The sequence below is a fragment of the Dipteris shenzhenensis genome, chromosome 33 (assembly GCF_047967505.1).
Source record: "Dipteris shenzhenensis isolate YYH24624 ecotype China chromosome 33, Dip_SZ_1.0, whole genome shotgun sequence".
Lineage (NCBI taxonomy): Eukaryota > Viridiplantae > Streptophyta > Polypodiopsida > Gleicheniales > Dipteridaceae > Dipteris > Dipteris shenzhenensis.
In genome coordinates, this window is record NC_141628.1 from 32,729,267 (window position 1) to 32,755,533 (window position 26,267).

At 42.9% G+C, this 26,267-nt stretch overlaps 1 protein-coding gene across 1 annotated transcript; it reads left to right on the forward strand.

Moving 5' to 3' along the window:
• The first annotated feature begins 5,388 nt into the window (after positions 1-5,388).
• On the forward strand, positions 5,389-22,064 carry LOC147879990 (uncharacterized). Its single transcript, XM_087371634.1, has 3 exons — positions 5,389-5,587; positions 21,416-21,480; positions 21,671-22,064. The coding sequence occupies exons 1-3, from the start codon at positions 5,389-5,391 to the stop codon at positions 22,010-22,012; spliced, it is 606 nt and encodes a 201-aa protein (XP_087227760.1). The 3' UTR covers positions 22,013-22,064.
• Positions 22,065-26,267: the final 4,203 nt, after the last annotated feature.

Consider the following 26,267-nt stretch of genomic DNA (forward strand, 5'->3'; position numbering starts at 1 on the left):
AAGTGCATAATGGACATCCTAACCATAATCATCTAGTGTTGACCATGAATACGTGTGGGTGCATGTGTATGGAGGTGACTTGTGAGCTGCGGGGGCATCGTGGTGAAATGTCTACCGTACAGACTCACCTAGACCTAGACTCATCGATGATCATTGTGAAATGTAGTGGAGATGAATCTCGTGCTACTATACAACGTGTTATCAACTATGTAGAGCACGTGTCTAACTTGTGTCTCATTTTGGTTGCCAAAGGTGCATTGGCATGGTGACGATCCTTTGCCGGGAGAGCTTTTGTCACGAGATAAGCGGGTTCTTGTGTGACCGCAACCAGTGCAAAAACTTGCTCTTATGGTTCCGTATCTTGTGCCAATGGTGATGATATGAGTGGAACATCCTTTGATGGCTCACCCTTGGGCTTAGAGTAAGGTTCTTGTGTAACTCCCCCCATTCTAGGGGTCGGTTCTTGTGTTGCTTCCTCGTTGTCCTGGGCAATCTTCGCATTGAGTTGTACAATTCGTGGTACTAGGACACATTTGGGACTTGGGGGTTTGTTTATTGTGGCAGGTTCGATGGTAGGTTCTTGTGGTATTGTATCCACGGTTGACACAGGTTCTTGTGTTACTACCTTTGGAACCCCTGCGGGTTGGGATTTGAACTTTGGTACCTAGACGACCGGCTTGCCTTTGTAGCTATCTTGGTTTTCCACAAGCTTGGTGGCGACCCAACGCTTGTGGGGATGCTACGGTTGGAAAGGTGGATTAGGGCTTGGGAGCCGAGGTGATTGGATGGCATCGTGTCCTCTTAGGTGGGGTTGCCTCTGTCGGAGTTGTTCCCAGGAGTGATAAGGGAGCCATACTCTGCTTGGATCTTTTTAGGCTGCCGATTGCTATTAAAGTAACATTGAACGCAAAGAATAGCTTCTTGTACCTATTGTTTCACAGCATTTCTGAGTGGGCAATAATAGTGGCGGAGTAATTTGTGATCGTACTTGCTGGCACCGCGGTTGGTTCTCTGCTCCCTCTGGGGTCAGGAGGGTCAGGATTCTGAGTGTTAGAGGTGGATGGGGCTTCAGGTCCACCCTCACTTATAAATTCTTTGCCCCAGGCTGATGATGGCATGGTAGGAGCGGGACACAATTCACAAAACAAAATTACCATAGTCCTCCCACCATTCGTGAGGGATATTGTTTTGGCCCTCCAGTCAATATGGCAGTTCACAGTGTAACACCAAGTCCTTCCCAATATTATTTGTTCATTAATCGCTTCTATGGGGAGAACATAAAAGAGGATCTCTACTGCCTGGCAAACAACCATTAGACTCAAGTTCACATATCCCATTGTACTTAAGATTTGACATTTGATGGCACGTACTAAGCGATAGTGAGGTGTAGGGGTAGCTGTAGCTTCTCCCATACATTGTAGGAGATGAAGTTGTGGCTCGCTCTCGGATCCATGAGTGCTTGGATGTGTAAGCCCGGACCGTGCAATTGGACATTCAACTTGGATGGTTTGAAGGGTAGGGAGGGAGAGTGAGTAGTCTATAGTATCTTTTCAATTTTCTCCTGTTAAGGTAACCTTCCATTTCTACTCCATCGAGGGTGGCTATCTGGCACGCCCTTGTGGAGTGATCTCCACCACGTGGTAGGGATCCATGCCTCAGTACTTGAGATTACGTTTGGTGTTGCAGATGCTATAGAGGAGTGCGAGATTGCCCTCCATGAGGTCCTTGTTCTTGAGATTGCGATCGAACCATTTTTTGCATCGTGCCTTCTCCACCCAGAGGCAATAGGTTGCACACAACCTCGTCTCATCCAGCTTTTCAAGGTCAATCAAGCGTTCTACTAGGGAATTCTCAATGAGCCTCTCCTTGAGTGTAAGGTGGAGGCTAGGTACTACATACTCCATTGGCATAACTGCCTCCACTCCAAAGGCTATAGGCTAAAGGGGGTGTAGTTCGTGGCCACTTTATAAGATGTTTAGTAGGCCCGCAAGGCTACGATGAGCTTACGCTCCCAGTCAGTATGACTGGCCTCCATCGTGCATGCTATAATCTTGCAACAAGTTTTATTTGAGCTCTCAGCCAGGCCATTTTCCCTATAGTATGGCATTGATTTCCTATGTATAATCATAAATTCATTGGTCAAAATCGCTATAGCTTCATTGAGAAAATGAGTTCCTTGGACTCGTTGATTATCTGTAGACTAATGGACATCCAAACCGCTTCATAACTTGCTCGTATAAGAACATAGCATTGGGACCTTCACCGTGGCTCTCCCTTCTACTCGCTTGGTGAAGTAATCTATGGCCAAAATAATGTATTCGGCCCCTGTTCCTTTAGCTACTGGGCTTATAGGTCCGATAAAATCAATGCCCCATTTCTCAAAGGGCTGGTCAGTTAATATTCCTATTAAGCGCATCATGTCCACCTTATGGGAGATTTGCACACATTGGCAGGGGTCACCGCTTGACAAATTCAGTTGCGTCTCCAAAGAGAGTCAGATACCAAGGGCCAACCTGTAGCACATTATGTGCCATAACAGCAGTGACAAAATTCCCTCCCGCAATTCCAGAGTGGGCTACTTTGAGCACATCGATGTATTTGTGCTCACACAAGCATCTATACATGATGCCATCTGCAATTCCAGAGTGGGCTTCTTTGAGCACATCGATATATTTGTGCTCGCACACACATCTATGCATGATGCCATCCCTGCCCATGCGGTATAGTTGGCCTGCAATTAGCTGATACGGTGCTACGTCCTTGATGAGTTTGTGAGCTCTGTCCTTCGTGAGGGCTTTTTTTAGAGGCAACCCATTGGCTAGGTAGTGACTGATTTTGGCAGCCTACTCAGGGATGATGTCGATGAGGAAGAGGGAAGCATCAAGAAGGTCATCTTCGACTCTCGTCGAAGCTTCACCATTTGGGATCCTCAAGAGGTGGTCGGCTAGGCCATGGGTCTTCCCTTTATGCACATTGACTGTGAAGTCAAACTCGAAGAGGATTAGCATCCACCTGGTGATGCATCCCATCATGCATGGCTTGTTGATCAAGTATAGTAGTGCTTGGTGGTCCACAAAGAAGACAAACTTGTTGGGCCAACAAGTAATGCTTAAACTTCTTGATTGCATAGACCATGGCCAGGCCCTCTCTCTTTGTTCTTGTGTAGTTCACCTTGGCCTCGTTCAATTTTCGACTCGCAAAGTACACCAGGTAGTCCAGGTTGTACTCCCCTGGTTGGGCTAACAAACACCCAATAGCAAAATTGGAGGCATCTATGTGAACGTGGGATATTAGATTCCAATCCAGGGCTCGTAATACCGGTGCGATGGCCAGGGCTAGTTTGAGGGTTTCGAAGGATTTTTGACATTCCTCGGTCCACTCAAAGACTACTTAAAGTTTGTATAGTGGTTGGGCTATGTCCGCATAGAACAGAATGAACCTTCGATAGTAGCCTGTGTGGTCAATAAATCAATGCACTCCCTTGGCGTTGGTGGGGGGTGGTAATTCCAAGATGAGCTTGATTTTATAGTGGTCCGTGGAGATACTAGTCTAAGACACTATGTGGCCAAGAATTACGTCATGTTTAACCCAAAATTGGCAATGAAGGGGATTCAGGGATATACGGTACAACTGGCACTTTTCCAGGACTAGTCTCAGGTATTTTAGGTGATCATCCCACGTCAAGCTCACACATATGTCATCAAAGAAGACTTCCATGAAGTCCCTTAGGTATTCCTTGAAGACGGTGATCATCAACTATAGGAAGGTGGCAAGCGCATTGGTCAGCCCAAATATCATTACTCTAGCAGCATACACACCCCACTCGGTTGCAAAGGCCATTTTGTGTTGATCCTATGGAGCGATGGACACTTGGTTGTACCTAGAGAATCCATTTAGGAAGCTATAGGATTCCTTTCTAGATACCCTTACCTAGGACATGTTCCATCAATGGCAAGGGTTAGTGGTCGCACTTGGTGGTGGCATTAACTGTTTTTAGGTCTACGCATACTTAAAATTTTCCATTCTTCTTCAAAACTCTCACTATGGGTGACACCCAGTTGGTATGCTCGTTCTCATAGATGAATCCTGCATCTATGAGCTTTTGGATTTCCTCCCTCACTACTATGAGTGCATATTTGGGATTCATAGGGTAGGGACGTTGACGTACCGGCCTGGCATTGTCAAGCATGGGTATCGTGTGTTGCACAACTTCAATGAGCACCCCTTTAATTTCTATGTATTTCTAGGCCATATAGTCCTTGTATTCTCAAAGGAGGGCTATTAAAGCATTCTCCTGATTGGGGGTGAGATCATCGGCAATGAATACTGGCAGGGGGTCTTGCCTCCTTGACTGAGGACCCTCATATCCTTTGGAGCACCCATCTTCCCGAGATCTCTTGGCCTGTTGGTATAAGATCTTGCGATCTTCGATCATGTAGGCCTAGTAGTGGGCTGGTACCTATCATAGATCCTCCTTCTCTCCACCTTCCTCTTCTATTACTTCATGGGGGGTGGTCCTCTTGGCCCTAGCTGGGCTTTTGGATATTGGGAGTTTTGGACCTGGAGGGGTCTCTTTTAAGGCACTTATAGAGCCAACTGGGGAGGTTACCTTGCTTACCTTGGCTCTCGAATTGGAGGAGAACTCATGATGGGTAGTAGTGGCACCAACATATGTTAGCCAATGGAGGTCTGATTTGACCCTTACTATCCCCTTGCTCACCTTGCAGGGTTCGAGCATGTTGAACATCCCAAGGGGAACCACCGCTAGCCAGTGGAGGTCTGATTTGACCCTTACTATCCCCTTGCTCACCTTATAGGGTTCGAGCATGTTGAACATCCCAAGGGGAACCATCGATGTCAACCTCTTGAGTTTGGGGGTTGTCACTTGGAACCCTATTCTCTTTGGGACATCAATGTTGGGCAGAATGTGCATCCAGTTTTGAGAGAATTCTGGCTCTGAGAGGGGTGCATACCAAAATTCATCGGTTCTCATCCTCTTCCCTCCCACAAGGTTGGAACAGCCCCACAGGATGGATGTGTCAGATTTTGCGGCGAATAGTTGTCCTAACAATAGGTGGGCCTTGTAGGTGTGCAAGTCCACCCGCATGATTTTCTCCTCATGCCGCAAATATATATCGTCAGTATGCCAATTGTATATGAGCCCAAACCCTTGCAAGAAGGGCCTGCCTAGGATGGCTTCATACCTCAGCTGCTGGGTAAAGTCCATGACTACGAACCTGATTTGATGTTAATACTAGTGGATGGTATCTGCTGACCCTCTGCTAGCCTTGAGTCTATGCTCTAAGTTTTCTTGGCAATATCGTACCAAGCCCTGAGCCTCTTTTACATATTGTTTTTCCAAGGTTGGGTCCGGATAGGTTTCCTTATATGGATGCAGGGGTGCGAGGCCTTGAGCCTGCACTGGCTTGTTTACATCCAAGTATGGAGGTACACCTGGGTCACCCTGCGTGGAAGTTCTCATCCGGAGGCAGAGGAGATGGTGAGGGTGGCTATCTCCTCATTAGAAGCGTCTTGGATGAGCACCTGGTTGGCCCCCTCGCCTACCCGTATGGCCTTCTTGGACTGGGTTTGTGGTGGTGGTTGAGACACCTTAGGATTTTGGGGTAGGGGCTCTTTATCCTTCCTTGCCTGTTTCTTCATTGCCCTACCCATGGCTTTGGCCTACATCAGGCTTGTGATGATCTTCAAGTGTACCGTTGCAACATGGCCCTGTTTAATACTGAGCAAGTTAAGGCTGGTGCTCTTAGATGAGGTGACTTGAGTTGCTGGTCTTCTTAAGGGACAAACAATCCTTGAATAAATGTTCTATTACCCACCCTGCACACAAAGGTGTAGTGCTTGTCGTGGGTGGAACAGCTGGGGTAAGTTCCTTGTAAGGGAAGTCCTTTAAGAAATGCGGCCCCTGGCACTCGAAGCATGACACTGGAGGATTTGAGGTGCCCTTATAGGGGCACTCACTTGCCCTATGTGGGCCCTAGCAGGTATAACATTGGATCGGGGGCCTTGAGCAACATAGTTCATGTCTCTTGCCCTTGCGATCAAGGGGGTGGTCTGGAACACTAGGACTTTTTGATCCTCTTGCAAGAGGTAGTGACTTAGGGTGCCACTTCCTTCCTCATAAGAGTAATAGTAGAGGTGACAGTGGTCCGGTGTTGAGATATCGAGCTCCACTCACGATATGCCAGGGTGACCGTTGTGCATTTATGGCACCGACTTGTTAGCTGCAGACACGGTTGGTACACCGCCCACGAATAATAGCTGGATGACAGCTATCCTTATCTACTCTAGTTCGTGGCTCAGTTAGTATGCCACCTTAGTTAGTTGAGTTTGGTTTGAGACCCACATATAGGGTTCTTCTATTTCTTTTGTACTAGAGTTCTTTTGGCTTTCACAACTAAGAAGAGGAAAACAGTTTTCAGCCTCCACCTTTGTGTGTATTCCCCCATTTTGTGCATGTGAGAAAGTCGCAAGTGAGACTCCTTCCCTCTCTCCCACTATCTTAACATGGTATCAGAGCCTTGTTCGTGGTAAGGAGCTCAAGAAAGCAAACCAAGTTCGCGGTGTCCTGGTCAGAGGACCAGTGTTGCTTTCCTATTTCGAGTTTGGGAGCAAATCTCTACAGGTAGCACAGCCAGAAGTGCAAGAGTGCACTGTCTCAGATTGAGACGCCCTTCGCGGTGTGGCGAGAGCGCAGTATATGCTGCGGGAGAGGGCGAAGCCCATGGTGACTTTATTATTCTGATTCGAGGCCATTTCGGGGCCCGTTTTGAAGGCGGAAGTTCTTCGCAGGCAATCAGAAAAAGGCCCTGTTTTTGCTGTGCGACCACTGCTCGGCTAGTCGGTGAAAAGTTGCCGCAGAAATTGCATCGTATGCCTGTGTGCAGAGATATTGGGAGTTGCAGAATCATGCTTGTTGCCTGCTGATACAAAATCGTCACTAGGAAAGTGAGTGTGTGGTCAAATACCACCTTCGTCAATTTTGCAGATCTGCCCGTGTGAGGCAAAAGCTGTGTTTTTTGCAGTGACAGAATATTTTGCAGTGTTCTGTAATGGCATCTGATTCTCTTTCACAGATTGTCACTGAAAAGCTTGACAAGAACAACTTCCAGGCATGGAAGTTTAGAATGATGGATTTCCTTATGGGAAAAGGTTATTGGGAGTTCATTACAGGAAATGAAGAAGAACCTGTTCTTCCTAATGTTCCCAATCAACAGGAAATGCAGGCATTTAAAGGATGGCATGAGAGAGCCAGGAAAGTTATGTACTGGCTGTCTATCAGTATTTCGGACTCTATGATTGTGCATATTCAAGATGCAAGTACGCCAAAGGAGGCATGAGATACTTTGGCAAAAATGTACAGCACAAATACACAAGCCAGGAAAATGCAGCTCAAACAGGAGTTGCACAATGTGTAGAGAGAAAATTTGAGCATAAATGACTACCACATGAAGATGAAGAAAATTGCAGATGCACTTGCTTCCATTGGGTCGCCAGTGGAAGATGATGATCTAGTTTCTGTGACCTTGAATGGTCTAGGAAAGAATTATGCACAGTTCCGGACATCCATTGCCGTCCGTGAAAAATTTCCTGATTTTGAAGAGTTGTTTGCTCTTCTAATTTCTGAAGAGCAGAGAAATGGGGTTGCATCTTCTTCAGGAGGAACTTCAAAAGAAACTGTCTTCTACTCAAATGCTGGCAGAGGTAGAGGCAGAGGTAGAGGAGGCCGATCTATAGGCCGTGGTAGAAATCAGAATATGCAGCAAATTCAAGAAAACCAATCCTATGCAGGAGGACGTGGTAACTCTAGAGGCAGGGGGAGCCAAAGAGGCCGTGGTGGATGGTAGAGAGGCCAAAATGCAAACAACAATATTGAATGCTACTATTGTGGTAAAATGGGTCGTATGGCTAAGGACTGCTACAAAAAGCAGAATGACATTATGAATGGAAAATTGCAGCAAGGCAATTATGCATCTTCCGGTAGACAGGGTGATGACAGAAATGAGCATCTATTTATGGTGCAGCATATGACCAATTCTGTGACAAGTGCAGAAGAACGAAATGATGTGTGGTATGTTGACTCAGGTGCATCAAACCACATGACAGGTCATGCAGAATGGATGCAGGATGCAAGGAAAATGGAAAAGCCAGGATTTGTGGAGACTGGTGATGATACTGCACATCCTATTGTGCAGATTGGTAAAATTCCTTTGTCTATGCAGGATGGGAAAAAGAAATACCTGTCCGATGTATTTCATGTCCCGAACATCACCAAGAACCTGGTTTCTGTTGGTCAAATGGTTGAGCAGGGCTTGCAGGTCAGATTTAATCCTCATGGATGCTTTGTTGAGGATATGAAAAATAACGGTCGCTTGATAGCAAAAGGAAAGAAGAAGGGCAGGATGTTTACGCTGGATGCAGACATGCCTGAATTGAGTGCAGCAATGTTTGCACATGGGACAGGTGTAGTTGCAAATATTGATATCTGGCACAAACGCATTGGTCATGTTAATATACAGCGACTTAAATCAATGCAAGCCCAAAATATTGTTGCAGGATTGCCTAAATTCAAGGTTGCAGAAATGCACAAGATTTGTGAAGCCTGTCAATTTGGGAAACAGGCAAGGAAACCTTTTCGTAGGCATGTTCAAGAGAGTAAAAAGCCTGGAATTAATCCACTCTGATGTGTGGACTACTAAAGCTGCATCTATTGGAGGCTGTCACTATTTTGTCACATTTATTGATGACTTCAGCAAAAAACTTTGGGTGTATTTTATGAAAAAGAAAAGTGGTGTTTGGGCACTTCAAAGCTTTTAAAGCTATGGTTGAAAAAGAAACAGGCCTACAAATAAAATGCCTAAGGTCAGATGGAGGGGGAGAGTACCTCTCAAATGAGTCTGCAAGGTTCTTGCAGGAGCATGGTATAAAGCAGCAATATTCATGCAGTCATACCCCACAGCAAAATGGAATTGCAGAAAGGAAAAACAGGCATATTGGAGAGGTATCTCGGGCTATGCTAAATGAAAAAGATCTACCAGATTATTATTGGGCTGAAGCAGTTGCTACAGCAGTTTATATAATGAACAGGACTCCCACTACAGCAATACATGGCATGACGCCAGAGGAGATGTATACTGGTAGGAAACCAGATATTTCTCATTTGAAAATTTTTGGTTGCATTGCCTATGTCCATGTGCCAGATGAGTTGAGGTCCAAGTTGGATCCAAAAGCTGAGAAGTGCATCTTTATTGGTTATTCTCTGCAGCAGAAAGGGTATAGATGCTATAACCCTTCTACTCGGAAGTTTACAGTGAGCAGAGATGTTGTTTTTGATGAGATGAGCAGCTGGTATAAACCAGTAAATGTGATGATTGATGTAGATGCACAAAATGGTAATGCTGCACAGAATTCACAGCAGCAATCACAAAATATCAGTGGAACTGCAGTGTCGTCTAGCAGTGGTTCACATACTTCGCCATGGACAGGCAGATTGAGATCAGGAGAATCTCCTCAAAGCAATGCAGAGAGTGGTATGCAGGTATCACGAAAAGGAAAAGAGAAGGTAGATCAGCCCATGTTTGATGTGAATGCAGGTCACTCTTGTGTGGATGGTGAATCCAGTGGCTTATAATAGAGCATTGATGATGAGTTGGGTATTCCTTCTGTTGTTACACCTGGAGTAAGGAAGACCAGGGATGTTTTGAGAGCACCTGGAAGTGATCCTATTTTGCGCAGGTCTACCAGGGTTAGGTATCCTGTGGATAGGCTGAAATATGATGGATTTACATCCATTCACTATGCCTATATGGTCAAAGTGATACAGGAACCAGAACCCACTTCTTTTGAGCAAGCCATGGGAAATGAAAAATGGGAGAAAGCCATGGATGAAGAAATGGATGCAAATGCTACATGGGAATTGGTGCCTTTGCCTAAAGACAAGAATGCAATTGGCTGTAAGTGGGTTTATAAAATCAAGCACAATGTAGATGGTTTTGTGAATAGATACAAGGCAAGATTAGTTGTCAAGGGGTATGCACAGACATATGGCATTGATTATGAAGAAACTTTCACCCCGTTTGCAAGGATGGCAACCGTAAGAGCAGCCATTGCTATGGCTGCATCAAAGGGATGGTCTTTACATCAGATGGATGTGAAGAATGCCTTCTTGCATGGTGATTTGCAAGAAGAGGTCTTTATGGAGCAGCCACCAGGTTATGTTCATGCTGTTCATCCTGAGTTTGTTTGCAGGTTGAAGGAAGCCTTGTATATTGTTGAAGCAAGCACCTAGAGCATGGTCTGACAAGATAGGACAGTATCTTGTCACTATTGGCTTTCAGATCTCCAAGGCAGATTTCTCACTCTATGTGAGAAAAATAGAGAAAGGGATTATGCTGCTTGTCATTTATGTTGATGATTTGATTTTCACAGGTGATAGTGATGAAGATATCCTTCATGTGAAAATGCTATTGAAGCAGAAGTTTGAGATGAAGGATTTGGGAGAGCTGCGTTATTTCTTGGGCATTGAGGTGATTAGATCACCAAGTGGGATACAGCTCTTGCAGAGGAAATATGGATTGGACATGCTGTCCAAATATGGGATGACAGGCTGTAAGCCTATTTCAGTTCCTTTGGAGCAGAATGTGAAGCTAAGCTCAGATGCAGGTGAGCTTCTGGAAGACCCTACTATGTACAGACGCATAGTAGGAAGTTTGATTTATATGACTATTACCAGGCCAGATTTAAGCTATGCTGTTGGATTGGTAAGTCAGTTTATGCAGGCTCCAAGGAAACCGCATTTGGATGTGGCTAGACGCATACTCAGGTATGTGAAGTCCACGTTGCACTATGGACTATTTTATGAGGCTGGGGTTCAGATACAGTTGCATGGATACACTGATGCTGATTGGGCTGGTAGTATTTCTGATAGACGATCTACCAGTGGATATGTGTTCTCTTTTGGGAGTGCTACAGTCACTTGGAGCAGCAAGAAACAGCCTACAGTTGCCTTGTCGAGCATAGAGGCTGAGTACAGGGGTGCAACAATGGCTGCATGCGAGGTAGCTTGGTTGCATAAGCTACTCTATGATATGCATCAGTCTACAAATGGGCCAGTTGTCATTTATTGTGACAACATGAGCAGTATACACTTGGCAAAGAATCCAGTCTTTCATGCTAGAACAAAGCACATTGAGGTGCATTATCACTATGTGCGGGAGAAGGTTTTACTAGGACTTATTGATCTAGTTTATGTCAGCACAGAGGATCAGGTAGCTGACATATTCACGAAAGCATTGGGTGCAGAGAAGCTGCACAAGTTCAGAGACCTGCTTGGTGTGTAGGAATTGGGATTGAGCTCGAGGGGGAGTGTTGAGATATCGAGCTCCACTCGTGATATGCCAGGGTGACCGTTGTGCATTTATGTCACCGACTTGTTAGCTGCAGACGCGGTTGGTACACCGCCCACGAATAATAGCTGGATGACAGCTATCCTTATCTACTCTAGTTCGTGGCTTAGTTAGTATGCCACCTTAGTTAGTTGAGTTTGGTTTGAGACCCACATATAGGGTTCTTCTATTTCTTTTGTACTAGAGTTCTTTTGGCTTTCACAACTAAGAAGAGGAAAACTGTTTTCAGCCTCCACCTTTGTGTGTATTCCCCCATTTTGTGCATGTGAGAAAGTCGCAAGTGAGACTCCTTCCCTCTCTCCCACTATCTTAACATCCGGTTCCACCTGCTCCTCCCAATCATTGGGCACTTCCTCTACCAATACTGGATTGACGGGAGTTATACGAGGTGCGGGATGTTGGGGACCCGGTATGGGCAACAGTAGGGGAGCCTGTTGTGCTTTGTACTACCCTGGACTAGCCAAAGGGGCACCTTGTGTGTGTATAGAGTTAGGCGGGGCCGTCAGGGCTAGTGGGGGTCTTGCTTGATACATAGGTTGGGGCAGGGCCCTCAGAAATCGGCATTGGGAGGTATCATGGTTTTCCCATCTATGACAGTGTGCGTAATAGAGGGATGCTTTCCCTAAGGTGGGGGCATACATTGGAGGGGTGATTGCCATTACATATCCACACCACACGTCTCTCAATGGAAAAAAGTGGGGGTTACTTGATGCCTCCTTGGAGGTCCCTGATCTCCACTGTTGGCCTAGCTGATTCAGCAAATTTGAGGCCATCTCTCTCATATCCAAGCCGTTGGGCTCATTGTTCTCCTTCTTGGTTGGCTCCACACTAGAAGACCTTACTGATGGTGAAACTTTTGATGGGGTTGGGGTTTTGTATTGGGTAACCTCGTCCATCATATTATCGCTTATATGGATAGCCACCTTGTTGCATAGTTCGAAGGAGGTAGGATTCATAACCATCAGGTGGTCATGCAGCCTTGAGTCTGTCAATCCGATGAGGAAGAGGGGCAACAATCATTCGTCGCTCATCCACTCGTATGGTTTGCAATGGGAATTGAGGTGCTTGATTCTAGCTATGTAATCCCGAAGGGATCCTTTGTCATTTTGATTCACCTCATACAACTGATCAATTGGGCTCCATTTATGTCATTAGGGGTGAACCCTACAATGAATGCTTTCCTTAGCATCTCCTAGTTGACTTTTTCTTCCGGTGTGAGAGCCCTATACCATTGGCTTGCCTTGCCATCTACACTGAGATCAAACGCATAAGCCATTTCTAGATCTCTAGGAGCTCCAAAGGCTTCACATATCTACTCGAATCGCTTCACGTGGGAGACCGGATCTCCTTCCCTTAGGAATTTGGTCATAAACTTGGAGATGGCTATGGGTTGACTCCTCGAGGGATTTGTGATCCCTGTTGGAAATGCAGGTATAGGCGGGGGTGGTGTGGCTCCCCTTTCTAGTGCATTCACCAAGATGCACATCGCCTCATTCGATAGCACCGTTTGGGAAGTTGGTGGAGGTGGCACCATTGTCAACATTTGATACCACCGTTTGGGAAGTTGGTGGAGGTGGCACCATGATATAGAGGCAGCCTTAAGCTTGGTCCTGGTGGTGAAATCCACTGAGTTGCTGGTACTGGCATTGGGGAGGAAGCACCTGGCCCTCCATCCATTGGAGCAACAACTGTAGGCAGAAACGGTTAGACTCACGAAGGGGGTGGGTCATGCATTTGCATGGAGGTTCCTTGCATTGGGCGGTACGGTGGAACTTGTGGTGCCACATAGCCGACGAAGGTCGGGGGCACTTGGAATGTCATTAGTTCATAAGAATCCTCTCCATGAGAGCCTCACGCCTCTCCCAGCTAGGGTCTTGTCCCACAAAGTCCCTCATCCATGGGTCTTCATCCTCCATGCATTCCCACTAGGGGTGCCTTGCGAAAGTTGTGGGCCCCGGGTCCACAAATGTGGTTTCAGTCCCTGTCTGCGGCTTAGGAGCTAGTTGTTGCTGACCTTCCCTTCCCACATACATACTGGGCGAAGGGGTTCTCCATGTTTGCTGAATTCATCCGGCCTAACCGTACGAACATTTTGGTGATTGTACCTCTTAACCTGGACGTTATAGAAGGAGCAGGGGAGTCGGGGGGAGCCAAACTAGTGAAGGGGGCTTTGGAAGCCCTCGGACCTGTGAGGTCTTGCATCTCCTCGTTCAATCTCTCCATCTTGTCGGAGCTAGATGGATCCTCCTCGTTCAAGCTCTCTGTCTTGTCAGGGCTAGATGGATCCTCCTATTGAGGTCCTATCAGTGAGTGAGAGCTAGGAACCGAGTTTTTGGTTTGGATCGATCCCTAACTGGGGCGAAAGGTGGGCTGAGCATAGCACGAAGCACTATCCTCAAGTGCAGGTTCCTTGGACAAAAATCTTCTAGATCTCAAGTGCATGCATAAGATCTCTAAAATGGCACACTTTGACCGAAGCTTTAATTCTGTATCCTTTTCGACTAACCTAGAGATATCCCAACGGGCGTGGGGATAGGACTAAGGCAACGGTCGTAGGGATGGGAAGTGACAATTGTCGGCATGATAGAATGCAGGTGGTATCCCCACGGTCATGGCGTTGGAGCTACGGCTATAGGCGGTGGGATGATAAGATTGGTGGGATGCTAGTACAATGATGGGCATGGGGTTGGCAGTAAGGCAACGGTCGTAGGGATGAAGCTAAGGCAACGGTCATAGGGAAGTGACACATGTCGGTGAGATAGAATGCAAGTGGTATCCGCATAGTTGTGGGATTGGAGCTACGGCTATGTGCGGTGGGATGATAAGGTCGATGGGATGCGAGTACAACGATGGGCATGGGGTTCATAGTAAGGCAATGATTGTGGGCATAAGCTGAAGACCACGGGCTCGGGGGGTGAACTACTAAGAAATCCTAGGTATCACATGCATTCAAGGGGTATTTACAAAACCCCTCAATTAAAAAATTTTCCTCAATAAAACTATCCCTCTTTACCTATGAGCTAAGAGGTTTTGATCTAAAGTTGGATTGAAAAGCCCCTCTTGTTATTGTAATCCTTTTAAAAATTTCCCAAAAGTTGGATTAAAATACCCCTTCTTTTGAATGCACATGGTACACTAAAAGTTTTAGAGGTGAGCCCCCCGAGCCATGGGTCAACGACTATCAGACCAGCAGGATCACTGATCTTGACATGTATTAATTAAGGCAGCGAGTTAGACGACGGTCAGAAGTTAGGTCATGGGGATAAGGACTAAGGCCACGTGTCAACACAGGTTTGACCAACGGGTTAGCACTATGGTGATGGGTCAGCATGTTAACGCTATGGCGATGACCCGTGGGGATAGGAAATGTCTGGGAACACAAATTTTGCCGATTTCTGTTGATTTTTGAGTTTTTGTGCGAGCTCTAAGTGTTTGTGGTTGCTATGCACTACCTAAACCACCTATACTAAACAAAAAAGAGCAAGAAACATCAACTTTGTGTTCCCCCTCAAGAATCATTTCGAGATTGAGCTTCCATCTCCATTTTTTAGTGTTTTTGTTAGGATTTGCAATCACACACCCCTTAGAAATCTTATAAACTACCTTCCTATCACTTCAAAACACTAACAAACATAAAAACCAAGCCTCCCATGCTAAAAAATTCTTTCCAACAGAAAATGACAGTTTTCATCTCTTTACTGTCCAAACTCATACTTCCTCCCTCATTCCTCTCCTACAACTCCACTAACAAAGCTCCAAGTTAAGCTTGAAAAAATGTGCAATGGGTAGATTATGAGAGAAGGCAAATTCAATGCAAAAGAATAGCTTGAACTCCCCGGAAATGGCAGCAAAGATGTGTAGTGTCAACGGTGACTCACATGTTGTGGGGATCTTGAAGGAATGATGATGGAGCCTCCACTCCGAGCTAGAGCAATGCAAGGCACAAGCCATCCACATGTGTCACTCAAGCATCTCTTGGATTGTTGCAATGTGTTAAGAGGGAAGGGGGAGAAGGGAGAAGAGAGGGGAGTTCACAGAGGGAGGAGGAGAAGGGAAGAGGAGAGTGAAGGGTGATGGAGTGGCAAACACAAAGGCACTACAAGGGAAACAAGAGAACACCCAAAGACACTCTTGGAAGAGAACAGGGAGCTTGTATTCCAAACTTGTGCATACAACAATGAAGACCAAAGTCAACCATTTGGCCTTTTATACAAGTTACCTTTTGAAGGGAGGGCCAACCCTTTTCCTTTTTGCACTCTCTCTTTCTTTACATTCACAAGGCTCTTGGGCCTGTAGGTTGCCATGGCATCTTCACTATCCTTTCCATCTCTCTCCTATTGTTCCACTCTTCATGTGTTGAAAATAGCACTTGTGTTAACCATATAAGAGCACTTGGGACAATCTTGGCATTAGGAGGTGATCCTAACCGGGGGTCCCACATAACGCTTGTGTTAACCTCGCCCCTCTTGAGGCTCAAAACCCATTTACGAGGCTCAAAACCTGGAGTGGTGAGGCCGATCTTGAGCCATTTGCGGCTCAAACCTCGTAAGGCCTGTAAGTACTTGGGCTATTTGTGGCTCAAACCCTGTGAAGCCTATAATTGTACTCCCTCCATGGCCACTAACCGTTGAAGTAAATCATGAAGCCTAATCGCCTCTAATCACTCATTACCATACATTTTGCGACTGTACTCTATGGGTGTTAAGAAGATATAATATAATACAACTTTTTCTGTTTGCTAAAAAAAAAGAAAGCAATAAAATCAATAACTTCCACACAACCACGGAAACTACAAGACCAAGAACATCCAAAGCTTCAAACTACCAAAGTAAGAGCCACCATTGCACTTCAATAAGGGCCATCGACCTATACATCTCAGTCATAGTAAGCATGGGATAGGACCCTAAAGACCTAGCCAATGAAGGAAGAGAAGAGGAAGGGATTTGTTGCCCAATCACATAATAATTGGAAAGACAAGGGAGCCAAAGGTGCAATGAATACCACCCATACTTGATTTTATCCCAAATCACAAAATTTCCAGGAGTGGTACACCTATGAAATTCCCATGACACTAATGAATCAGCTACATGTTGTGACTTGTAGCTGGATCCTTGCCAAAAACTATTGCAACGACTTTGTGTTGAGATTGCAAGGGGCTTGCAACGTCATGTGCTACATGGAAAATAACTTCTTACCTCCTAGATTGTTTGCTAATTGTGTGTGAAGTCTAGAGGAAGATAATGAATCCATAAGGGCCACCTACGTGTCATATGAGAAAGATGAAAAATGCTAGCATGCCAAAATGGCCAAGGCTATAGAGCAAAACATCACGGTTGTTCACAAGGCTACTAAAGCCAAGTGCAAAGCACGTCCCTTTGAGAAGAATTAAAAAGCCTCCAAGTAGAAATATGCAAATAAAGGACTCAGAGATGTAGAGCAATGGAGTAGATAAAGAAAACCTCAAGCTACATGAACTTCTCAAAGCATGATGCCCAAGACCGTAAGGACAAGCTCTTGGCCTAAGGCCTAAAAAATGAAGCTACAATTGGTATAAGAAAAGAATATGAAATCTTTAAGGGATCTAAAGGAAAAGCGACAAATGACAATAACAAGTGGAGAAATTGCTCTAACTCCTTACATGAACCTAGGACCCAAAAAGCAAAAGGATGGTAACAACAAATGTGAAGGCAGCATGGGAGCCACATTGCCATTGCCTTTGATAATTTATAGATCATTCAAGCTCGCGAACCCCTCACAAATCCACCAAGTGGGAAAAGCAAGAAGTCACAAGTCGATAGAATTAGCCACCACAGGCCAACATATAGGGTAGCCCTCAAATAGCTAAGAAGTGGACAAACATTAACCAACCAAAGAAAACCAAGCTATAGAGACGATGAAGACCATGATGATAGACAAGAAGGGTGAAGAGACAACGGCCAATAGCTCAATGACTCAAGGGGATAAGGAGAGGGAAACAAAATACCCAAACCCAAAGGAGCCATTGACTTGATCATCCACCAAGCTAAGGAGCAATGCTTTTAGAAGTCAATCTTGGTGCCAAAGGAGCTGGAAACAATCCCTGTCACCCAAGCTCAAGTTGAGGCCACCTAAAGGAAAAATAAAGAAGAGGCCAAGGCACAAGACAAGGAATAAACCAAATAAGAGGACAAAGCATGAACCAAGCAAGAAGACAAGGAGTGAGAGGCCACACTCCAAGATTTTCTCTCATGACAAGGGACTTGCAACGCTGCAAAAGATCAAATAACAGAGATGCATCACTAAGCACAAGCTAAGGGGACCATGAATGAAGAATTGATAGAGATAGACATCGAGGATCCCCCACCGCCACCATCATCACAGAGAACCCATAAGCAAGAACAATAAGAGGTAGCACAATAAGGAATGTATGATGCACAATGCATCATCCTATCCCCCATCTTATTGTTAAACCCTGTCAATGTTGAGTAGACATGTAAATGATCTATCAAGCTTAGACACGATTGTGCATCCAATGCATTTTCAAACATATTTCCTTGTTTTTACCTTTGTGACATGTAAGTGAAAGGAAATATGCATTGACGGCGGGCTCGCGTTGGGCTTCTAGCATACGTAAAAAATGTCAGATGGGTACTATAATAAAGTCCTTAATTTGTGTATGTTTCACATTCTTACAAAGTTACATTGGTTCAAATTTTTTTTAATGAGTAGGCATTGGGCATGCATATTCCCATATGTTTACTAATGTCTCACTAATGTGATGTATAAGTGAAACGAAATATGCATTGATAGCCTTCTAGCATGTATCTATGTGTCAAATGTATATGATACTTTTTGAAAAGGACTTAATTTGGATATTTTTCACATTCTTGCAAGTTTCATGTTGTTTGGATGCATTTTTATGGGTTCTCATGCATGATGTGTAAGCACAAGTAAACATGCATCGGTGGCCTTCTAGAATATTCAAAGTATTAGATGGGTGTAATACCTTTTAGAGGCCTTAGTTTAAGCATTTGTCATCTTCTTGCAAAGTTTTGGTGGGTCAGATGTCATTTGTATGTGTGGGCATGTGTATTTCCTTATTTTCAACTAGGTGTGATGCGTATGTGGGATTCAAGAATATATCAAAGTTTTAATGGGTATGGTACTTTTCAAATTCCTTATTTGGTTATATTTCATACACTTGAAAAGTTCATGCGGTTTGAATGTTGTTTGTAGGGGCGGTGACACCTATTTCCTTATGTTTTCCCATGTGAGATGTGTAACTACAGTAAATATGTACAATGGGGCTCCTAGCATATGATGTCAAAGTATCATATGAGTATGATACTTTGCATAGATGTTAATTTGAGCATATTTAGTGTGATTTCAAAGTTTCATGTGAGTTAGATGTCATTTGTATGGGTAATCATGTGCTCATCATGTGTATTTTCTTATTTTATCAATCTGTGATGTGTAAGTGCAAGGAAACATGCATCAATGGTATTTTAGAATATGTTGAAGATTCATATGATACGATAATTGGTAGCGGCATTCATTTGATTATATTTTACATGGTTGCAAAGTCATATTTGGTTTTTATGCGTGGTCACTTTATCTCTCATTTCCAATTTTGAGGGTTTTAGTCACCTACAACTATGTTGTTGCTTGTTGTGGCCCCATTGTGGCATACATGTTCATAATTGTAGCATAGGTCCTCAAGTCATATTTTAGTGAGAGCTATAGAATAAATTGTGGAAGGTGGTTCTTGTATGAATTTAGGTGTGTTGAGCATAAGGCTTGATGAGGTTCTCACCTCCATAATGTTTCATTTGTTTAGGAGAGTAGGCTTTTGAAGGAGGATAATGTTGATGATGAAATTAACTAAGCACTAAAGTTGAAAAAGATTTATGGCATTGACCACTGAAGAGCTAGTCTTCTTCACAAAGTCATGGGGTTAAGGATTGAGGAGTAGGGAACAAGGGTGAAGAGGAGGGAGGAGGAGGAGGAGGAGGAGAAGGGGGTTGAACTAAATATTGAACCCTAAAGAGCGGAGGTCTTTGGGGTTCCATATTGAAGGTTATAGCATGCTATCACTCGTTGATAGTGTTGAGGAAGCATGGACACAAGGAGATTAAGCACGTGAACAAAATGCGAACTAAATATTGAACCCCAAAAAGCGGAGCTTCGTTGCATTAATAGATATTTATACATGTTCTTGCATTTCCATCTTTACATGAAGTGTATTTCAAGGATATTAGTATTTCTCTCTCCAACTCAAGTGTACATCAAGAATCTTAGTCTTTATCTCTCCAGCACAAAAAGTGTATGTCACTAGGAATGTAGAGTTTCTATCTCTAGCACAAAGTGTATGTCAAGGAATGTGAGTCATGTGAGAGGGATATAGACTTTCTCTCTCTAGCACAAAGCTATGCCAATTGAAATGTAGACTCTCTCTTCCAGCATCGAGTGTATGTCAAGGATTTAATCTTTCTCTTTGGACAAAACAAAGTGTATGTCGAGGATTTAAGTCTCTCTCTTTAGACAACACAAAGTGTATCTCAAGGATTTTCATCTTTCTCTCTATAGCACAAAGTGTATGTCAAGGATTTTAGTATGCCATACTTACAATTACCACATGATAACTTGATATACCATATGCAAAATTAGAGGAAAATTACTAGATTACCACACATTATTTCAAGTTATGGGTGATAACCAACTGTGCACTAGCCTTGAATTAAAATGTAATGAGATCAATCTTTACAAGGTTTTTCAGTTTTAAAAAATCATTATATTGAATTAAATTTACGATTCAAATCTGGCGTAAATCCCACAAAGCCTTTGATGGTGTACAAAGCTAGGGGATTGTAACATAAAGGGTGTCATAAAAGGAAGCTTGGTGATTCTCCATGGAAATCGTATAGCTAAATTCAAGTAAAAACTAATTATTAAGGGAAACATGATTCCCATTGATTACTAGGATTTTGCAAAGACATTAAAGTGCGCAGATGGTTACACCTAACAAATTGTGAATAAACGTATAACATAGTTAGTTATTGAAAAGGACATTCTATTGGACCAATATTGAGCATTGTTGCATCTTTGTGGCACGGTATAAGTTTTTTCTCTCTTTTTTTGGTTATATGGTAATGAGTATAAAATCAAGGACCAATGGAAAGAATATTCTTGCATTCAAGTATCATTTAGGTTGTCAGATTGTCTTTCTCTTACAAAGGGCCCGTGGTAATATAAGCTAAACCATAATTGTGTAATACTTCTTACATAAAAGATCCTCCTAGACAACATGGAAATCATATAACTAAGTTTTAAGCAAAGACTCTTAAGGAAACATGGTTAAGATGGTTCACATTCTTTATGTTAATTTTGCAAAGAGATTAAAGTCCACATATGGTTGGACTTAACAAAAAGTGCATTGGAAACAGAGAAGATCTAGGTAGTTATTGAAAAGGACATTAACTAGACCATTGAGTTTCACATGTTGATAATTTGCTGAGTAAAATGAACAGACAAATGCAAAGATGGATTGATCTTTATAATGCAAATGAGGGAACTTGTCCTTAGACTTTAGTAGATTCTGGACCCTTAATCCACTTGTTTGTGTTTTCAAGTTATACCTTTAGGCTTTGGGAGATTCTTGACCCTTATTCCAAGTGTTTATGTATTCAAAGTTGTACATAAACGTGAGTTTTAGTATGTCACTCTTGGTGCTAAATGATGTAAGAAATCAATATATGAAGAGGAATATACTTTGCTCTATCTAGTTATATTATAGTGAAGTTGCTTGATCTCTTCTTATCTTTTGAGCCAAACCGAAGGCGTATAGTTTGCGAAGCCAAGTGGACATGCATGCATACAAAAGGAAAGTATGACTAAGGAGTATCGCGTGTACGTCAAGTGCTACGCGTTAAACCTGTCCTCGCACACGTTATGTTCATAACTTTTCCCACCTCAACGAACGACGCCGTCGGACTTTCCGGTACTAGAACATGCAGGCTTCGCCCCTTTTCACGAATTGGTACCGCAGCTGTGGCTTGTAGTCTTGTCTGACAAAGGCAGCGTAAGAATCAACAGAGAGAGAGAGAGAGAGAGAGAGAGTAGTTGCTATGGTTTGTGTAATTAAATATCCCCTTCAGTATTGTTGGTTGCAATTTTGGTACAGATTTTTTTTCAGATTTGAGCTTTAGTTCCTGCTACGGTATCGTTTTTCCGTTGAGACATCACTCGCAGTTGCTCGCTACGTTTGTCAGATTCTTCAGAAAGCAGTGAGTTTCATCATCTTGCGGCCTTTCAGAGGGTCATCGTATCGTTTTCCTCAAGCTTCAAGAGGGCAGCAACCTGCACCTGTTAGACAACAAGTCGGGCCTGATCGTATTGGTGTAGCAGCGATCATGATCTACTATCACGGCATATGGATCTCCATACCGTTTGTGCTGCTTGTGATTGGGACGATTCTACTGTGCTGTTTGCTTGTGCAACGGCGGCGCCAGCAGCAAGCTGCTGCCGAGTCCTACAATTACCCATATCCTCCGCCTGCGCAAGGTGTCCCATATCCGGCCCCTCCTAGTTCGTATCCGCCCTACAAAGTCTGAGCTTCATCTTCACGACGACACCTTCACCTACAAGTATTTACAACAGGCATCATCTTCGACCTTTGAAAAAAGTCCTTTTAGATTTCATGTACTGCACTATCTTCGTCCTTTGAAGCTACTTTGGTAGTTGTTTTTAAAAAAGCATCGATCTTTGCATGCTCATACGTGCTGTGTTACATGTTACTGGTTTGGACAAGTGATCTTCGAAAGCATTGAGTGCCTTATACATGAGATGACAATTATGTAAAAGTGGAAATGGTATTTTGGGTACATGCTGCTTTATAGATGAAACTGGAAATGGTATCTGGATCCATGCTGCCTTATAGATGTTATATGTGAGTGAATCTCAAGGTTAAATGGAGTGGTAACTTCGCATACTTTGGTTACATTTGTGAGCGCATTTTAAAAGAAGTATGTTGGAGCCTACAAATTAACCTCTTTGTTGGTTTGTACATAAAAAGCTTTTGCCATTCTAAGGCAATTTGTACAACAAGGATTGGAATGGTATTTAATATATTTATATCTATTTACACACACAAAAAAGTGACGATATTAATGTAGATAGAGCAATGGGTATAAACCGGAACCAACGTGATTGGAATGGTATTCAATATATAAATTGATTTACACACTAAAATATGTGACGGTATTAATGTAGATAAAGCAATTGGTATAAACGTTGACCATTGTCAGAGAAAACTTTTGACATAAAATATCATTGAGCATTTAAAGCATAAATATTGATGTAGATACCAAATGGGAAATTAAAATGATAGAAATGGGCCCCTTGGTAATAGTAGCAGGAGGGGAAGGAGGAGGAGTAAGCAAGATGGAGGGAGAAATTAAAATGAAGGAATGGACCCCTTGGTAATAGTAGGAGGGGGGGGGGGGGGGGGGCGGAGGAGGAGGAGGAGGAGGAGGAGGAGGAAGTAGGAGAGAACTTGGAAGATGGAGGGATTAGTAGTTGGAGGGAAAATTGAGGGAGGGTTTTCACGTGATTGAAATTCCTTTACTAAAAACATCCCAAAATTGAGGGATTAGTAGTTGGAGGGAAAATTGAGGGAGGGTTTTCACGTGATTGAAATTCCTTTACTAAAAACATTCCAAAATTGAAAGCTTAAATCATTTGAAAGACACATGAAGTTTAGTGTTAAAATATCTTCATATATTAATGAATTACAATACATTGAAAATCTTAAATTATTTGAAACGCACATGAAAGTTAGTGTTAAATTATCTTCATATATCAATGAAGAAATTGGTGAATGGATTGTCATAATGCAAGTGTAACTACAAGGGCAAAGGATGAAAATCCCTCTCCATGATAAATTATTCAAGAAAGTGGGGGTTTCATAATTAGAGCTAGGGCCATCATGCCAAATAATTAGTTCTATCCCTTGGTCACCCATATCATTGAGATCTTTATAAAGTTGAAACTTCTTGTGATCATGAATGCTTTTATCGAAGCTATGCTTTTATATTAATATAAAATTTTGGCAAAACTTTATCAAGATAATTTTTTTAGTTTCACGATATTGACAAAACAAAGAGTGTTTTTATATATTTTCTTTTGAATTTAAGTAAAATATGTAAATCCTGGCAAAACTTCTAAAATTTGTACATAAAAGCTTCAAATCTTGGTGAATATTTTAAATTTTTATTTTTATGACATAAACTTTTGATGCTAATATAAAAGTTTCACTCCTTAACGAAAACAACATGAAAAAATCATCCACGCTTGTGATCATGATAATGATGATGATGATGATGATGAACCTGCTCTAACTTTGACTACTCTTTGAGTAATTCAGACAAGGAGTACTTGCCTAGGCTATCTAGCATTTCCATTTATTAACATGGAGTACATTGCTCAAGTGAATAGGGAGGTACCTTTATAGTTGGTGAAGAAGCAAATTAGGGGCAGACATGACTAGTGAGAGGCTACACAAGGACACTAATCTATTGTTATTTCTTTATTGAATCACAGCTTTAGTAGAGCAAGCTTTGTTGTTCGAATCCAACTTGGGCATCATCATAATGATGATGAGGTCCTGAGTGACCCTTCTATCCACCATGAGGAGGACAATACAAGTGATAGTAACACAGAGCGGTAGAAAATTTCTTTCTTTAACATGTGCATGAGAATGTCTCATATGGAGACCAATTTTGTTTACAATACTAATGTCTTTTACAATACCAATTTTGTTTCTACTTTTGGATATATGATGATAATGTCTTTTATGAAGACCAAGTTCAATTTACGAAAACTATGATAAATTTGTATTGATAAATAAAATTTGATAAGTTACAACATTAAGTCTTAAGTAGTAAATTGTCTTTTAAGTAAAATGTAAGTATATCTTGCTCTATATACTGATTTTCTTCTTGGATGATGTACCCACGGTCCAAGAAGATGTCAACGCAGTTCATTATATCCTTCACGGTCTCTAATTTATCGATTTATGGCTCAAACCAGTTCCTCCAAAGCTTGCGCAAGGTCCTCATGTTGGATCTTGTGACCTGCAAGAAATGCCTCTCCTTTGAAGATCTATTTCGACCCCACCCACACGCGTGCACTTCCACATTAAACTTTACCCATTCTTCATTGTGCTTAGTCTTCTCTACGACATGGGGATAGTAAGGTATCCAAATGTCGTATGGTGGCAATAAGAGGCAAAGGGTTTGAGTTTAGGGAAGACTGTCCCGAATTTGGCCGCTCCATTAATCTAGTGAAAAATAACAAGCAAGTACGGGCATGTAAAACACATTACAAACCAAGAGGAGGGGGGGAAAGAGAGAAAGGAGAGCAGAGAAAGAGGGGAAGAGAAAGAGGGAAAATAGAAAAAGAGAGAGGAGGGAAAGAAGAGTAGGAGAGAGGAGGGAAATAAGAGAGGAAAGAAAGAGAGAGAGGGAAAGGAGGGAAAGAGAGGAGAGAAAGAAGAGGAGAGAGGAGGAAAAGAAAGAGAAGATAAAAAGAGAGAAAGAGAGGAGGGAAAAGAGAGGAAAGAAAGAGAGAAGGAGAGAAGGAAAGAAAGAGAGGAGAGAAAGAGAGAGAGGGAAAAGAGAGGAGGAAAGAAAGAGCGGAGCGAAAGAGAGAAAGAGAGAGGGAAAGAGAGGAAAAGAAAATAAGAGAGGAAAAGAGAGAAAGAGAGGAAAGAAAGAGAGAAAGAAGGAATGAAAATGAGAGCAAAGAAATTAAGAAAGGAAAAGAGTGGCGAGAAAGAGAAAGAGAGGAAAAGAGAGGAGAGAAAGAGGGAAAAGAGAGAAAGAGAGGAAAAGAGATGAGGTTAAGAAGAGTAGGAGAGAGAGAGAGGAAAAGAGAGGAAGGAAATAAGAGATGAAAGAAGAGGAAAGAAAGAGATGAGAGAAAGAGAGAAAAAAAGAGAGAAAGAGAGGAAAGAAAATAAGAGAGGAAATAAAATAAGAGAGGAGAGAAAGAAGGAAAGAAAGAGGGAAAGAGAGGCCTGGAAAAGAAAATAAGAGAGGAGAAAAAAGAGAAGAAAAGAGAGGATGGAAAGAGGAGAGAAAGAGAGAAGGGAGGGAAATAAAAGAGGAAAGAAGGAGAGGAAAAGAGAGGAGAGAAAGAGAGAGAGAGAAAGAGAGGAAAGAGAATAAGAGAGGAGAGAAAGAAGGGAAGAAAGAGGGAAAGAGAAGAAAAGAAAATAAGAGAGGAGAGAAAAGAGAGGAGGGAAAGATGCGAGAAAGAGAGAAAGAAGGGAGGGAAATAAGATAGGAAAGAAAGAGAGGAGAGAAAGAGAGAAAAAAAGAGAGAAAGAGAGGAAAAGAGAGCTATGCCCATCACTATAGCTAGTGCTTAAGGTGCTAGCTCTGTGGGACAATGTATGCACGAAAAGAAAAACAAGAGAGGGAGAAGGCACGTTCTTACCTAGAAAGTACGTGTCTTACACGCGACACCGGATGATCCTACTCAAAGTTTCGTGTTTTGTATTTTTGGCCCTATAAAAGAGAGGAAACATACCATTTTAAACAAGGGATTGGGGGTCTAAGGGTTTAGGGTTTTCGCATGGGGCTTGGGAGATGTTGGGGAGGGTGAAGGAAGACATTGCATCTTTTCGGGCACCCATAGAACACATGCATTGCCTTAGGGGAACATTTACAAAGGACTATATGCTTAGTGGCCTCAAGTCCCATGATTGGGACAAGGTCTTACAGGTATTCTACATGTTAGCTTTAATGATTAGTAGAATTAAGAATGTGATGCTTTAGTGTAACTTATATGATTATGATACATTGT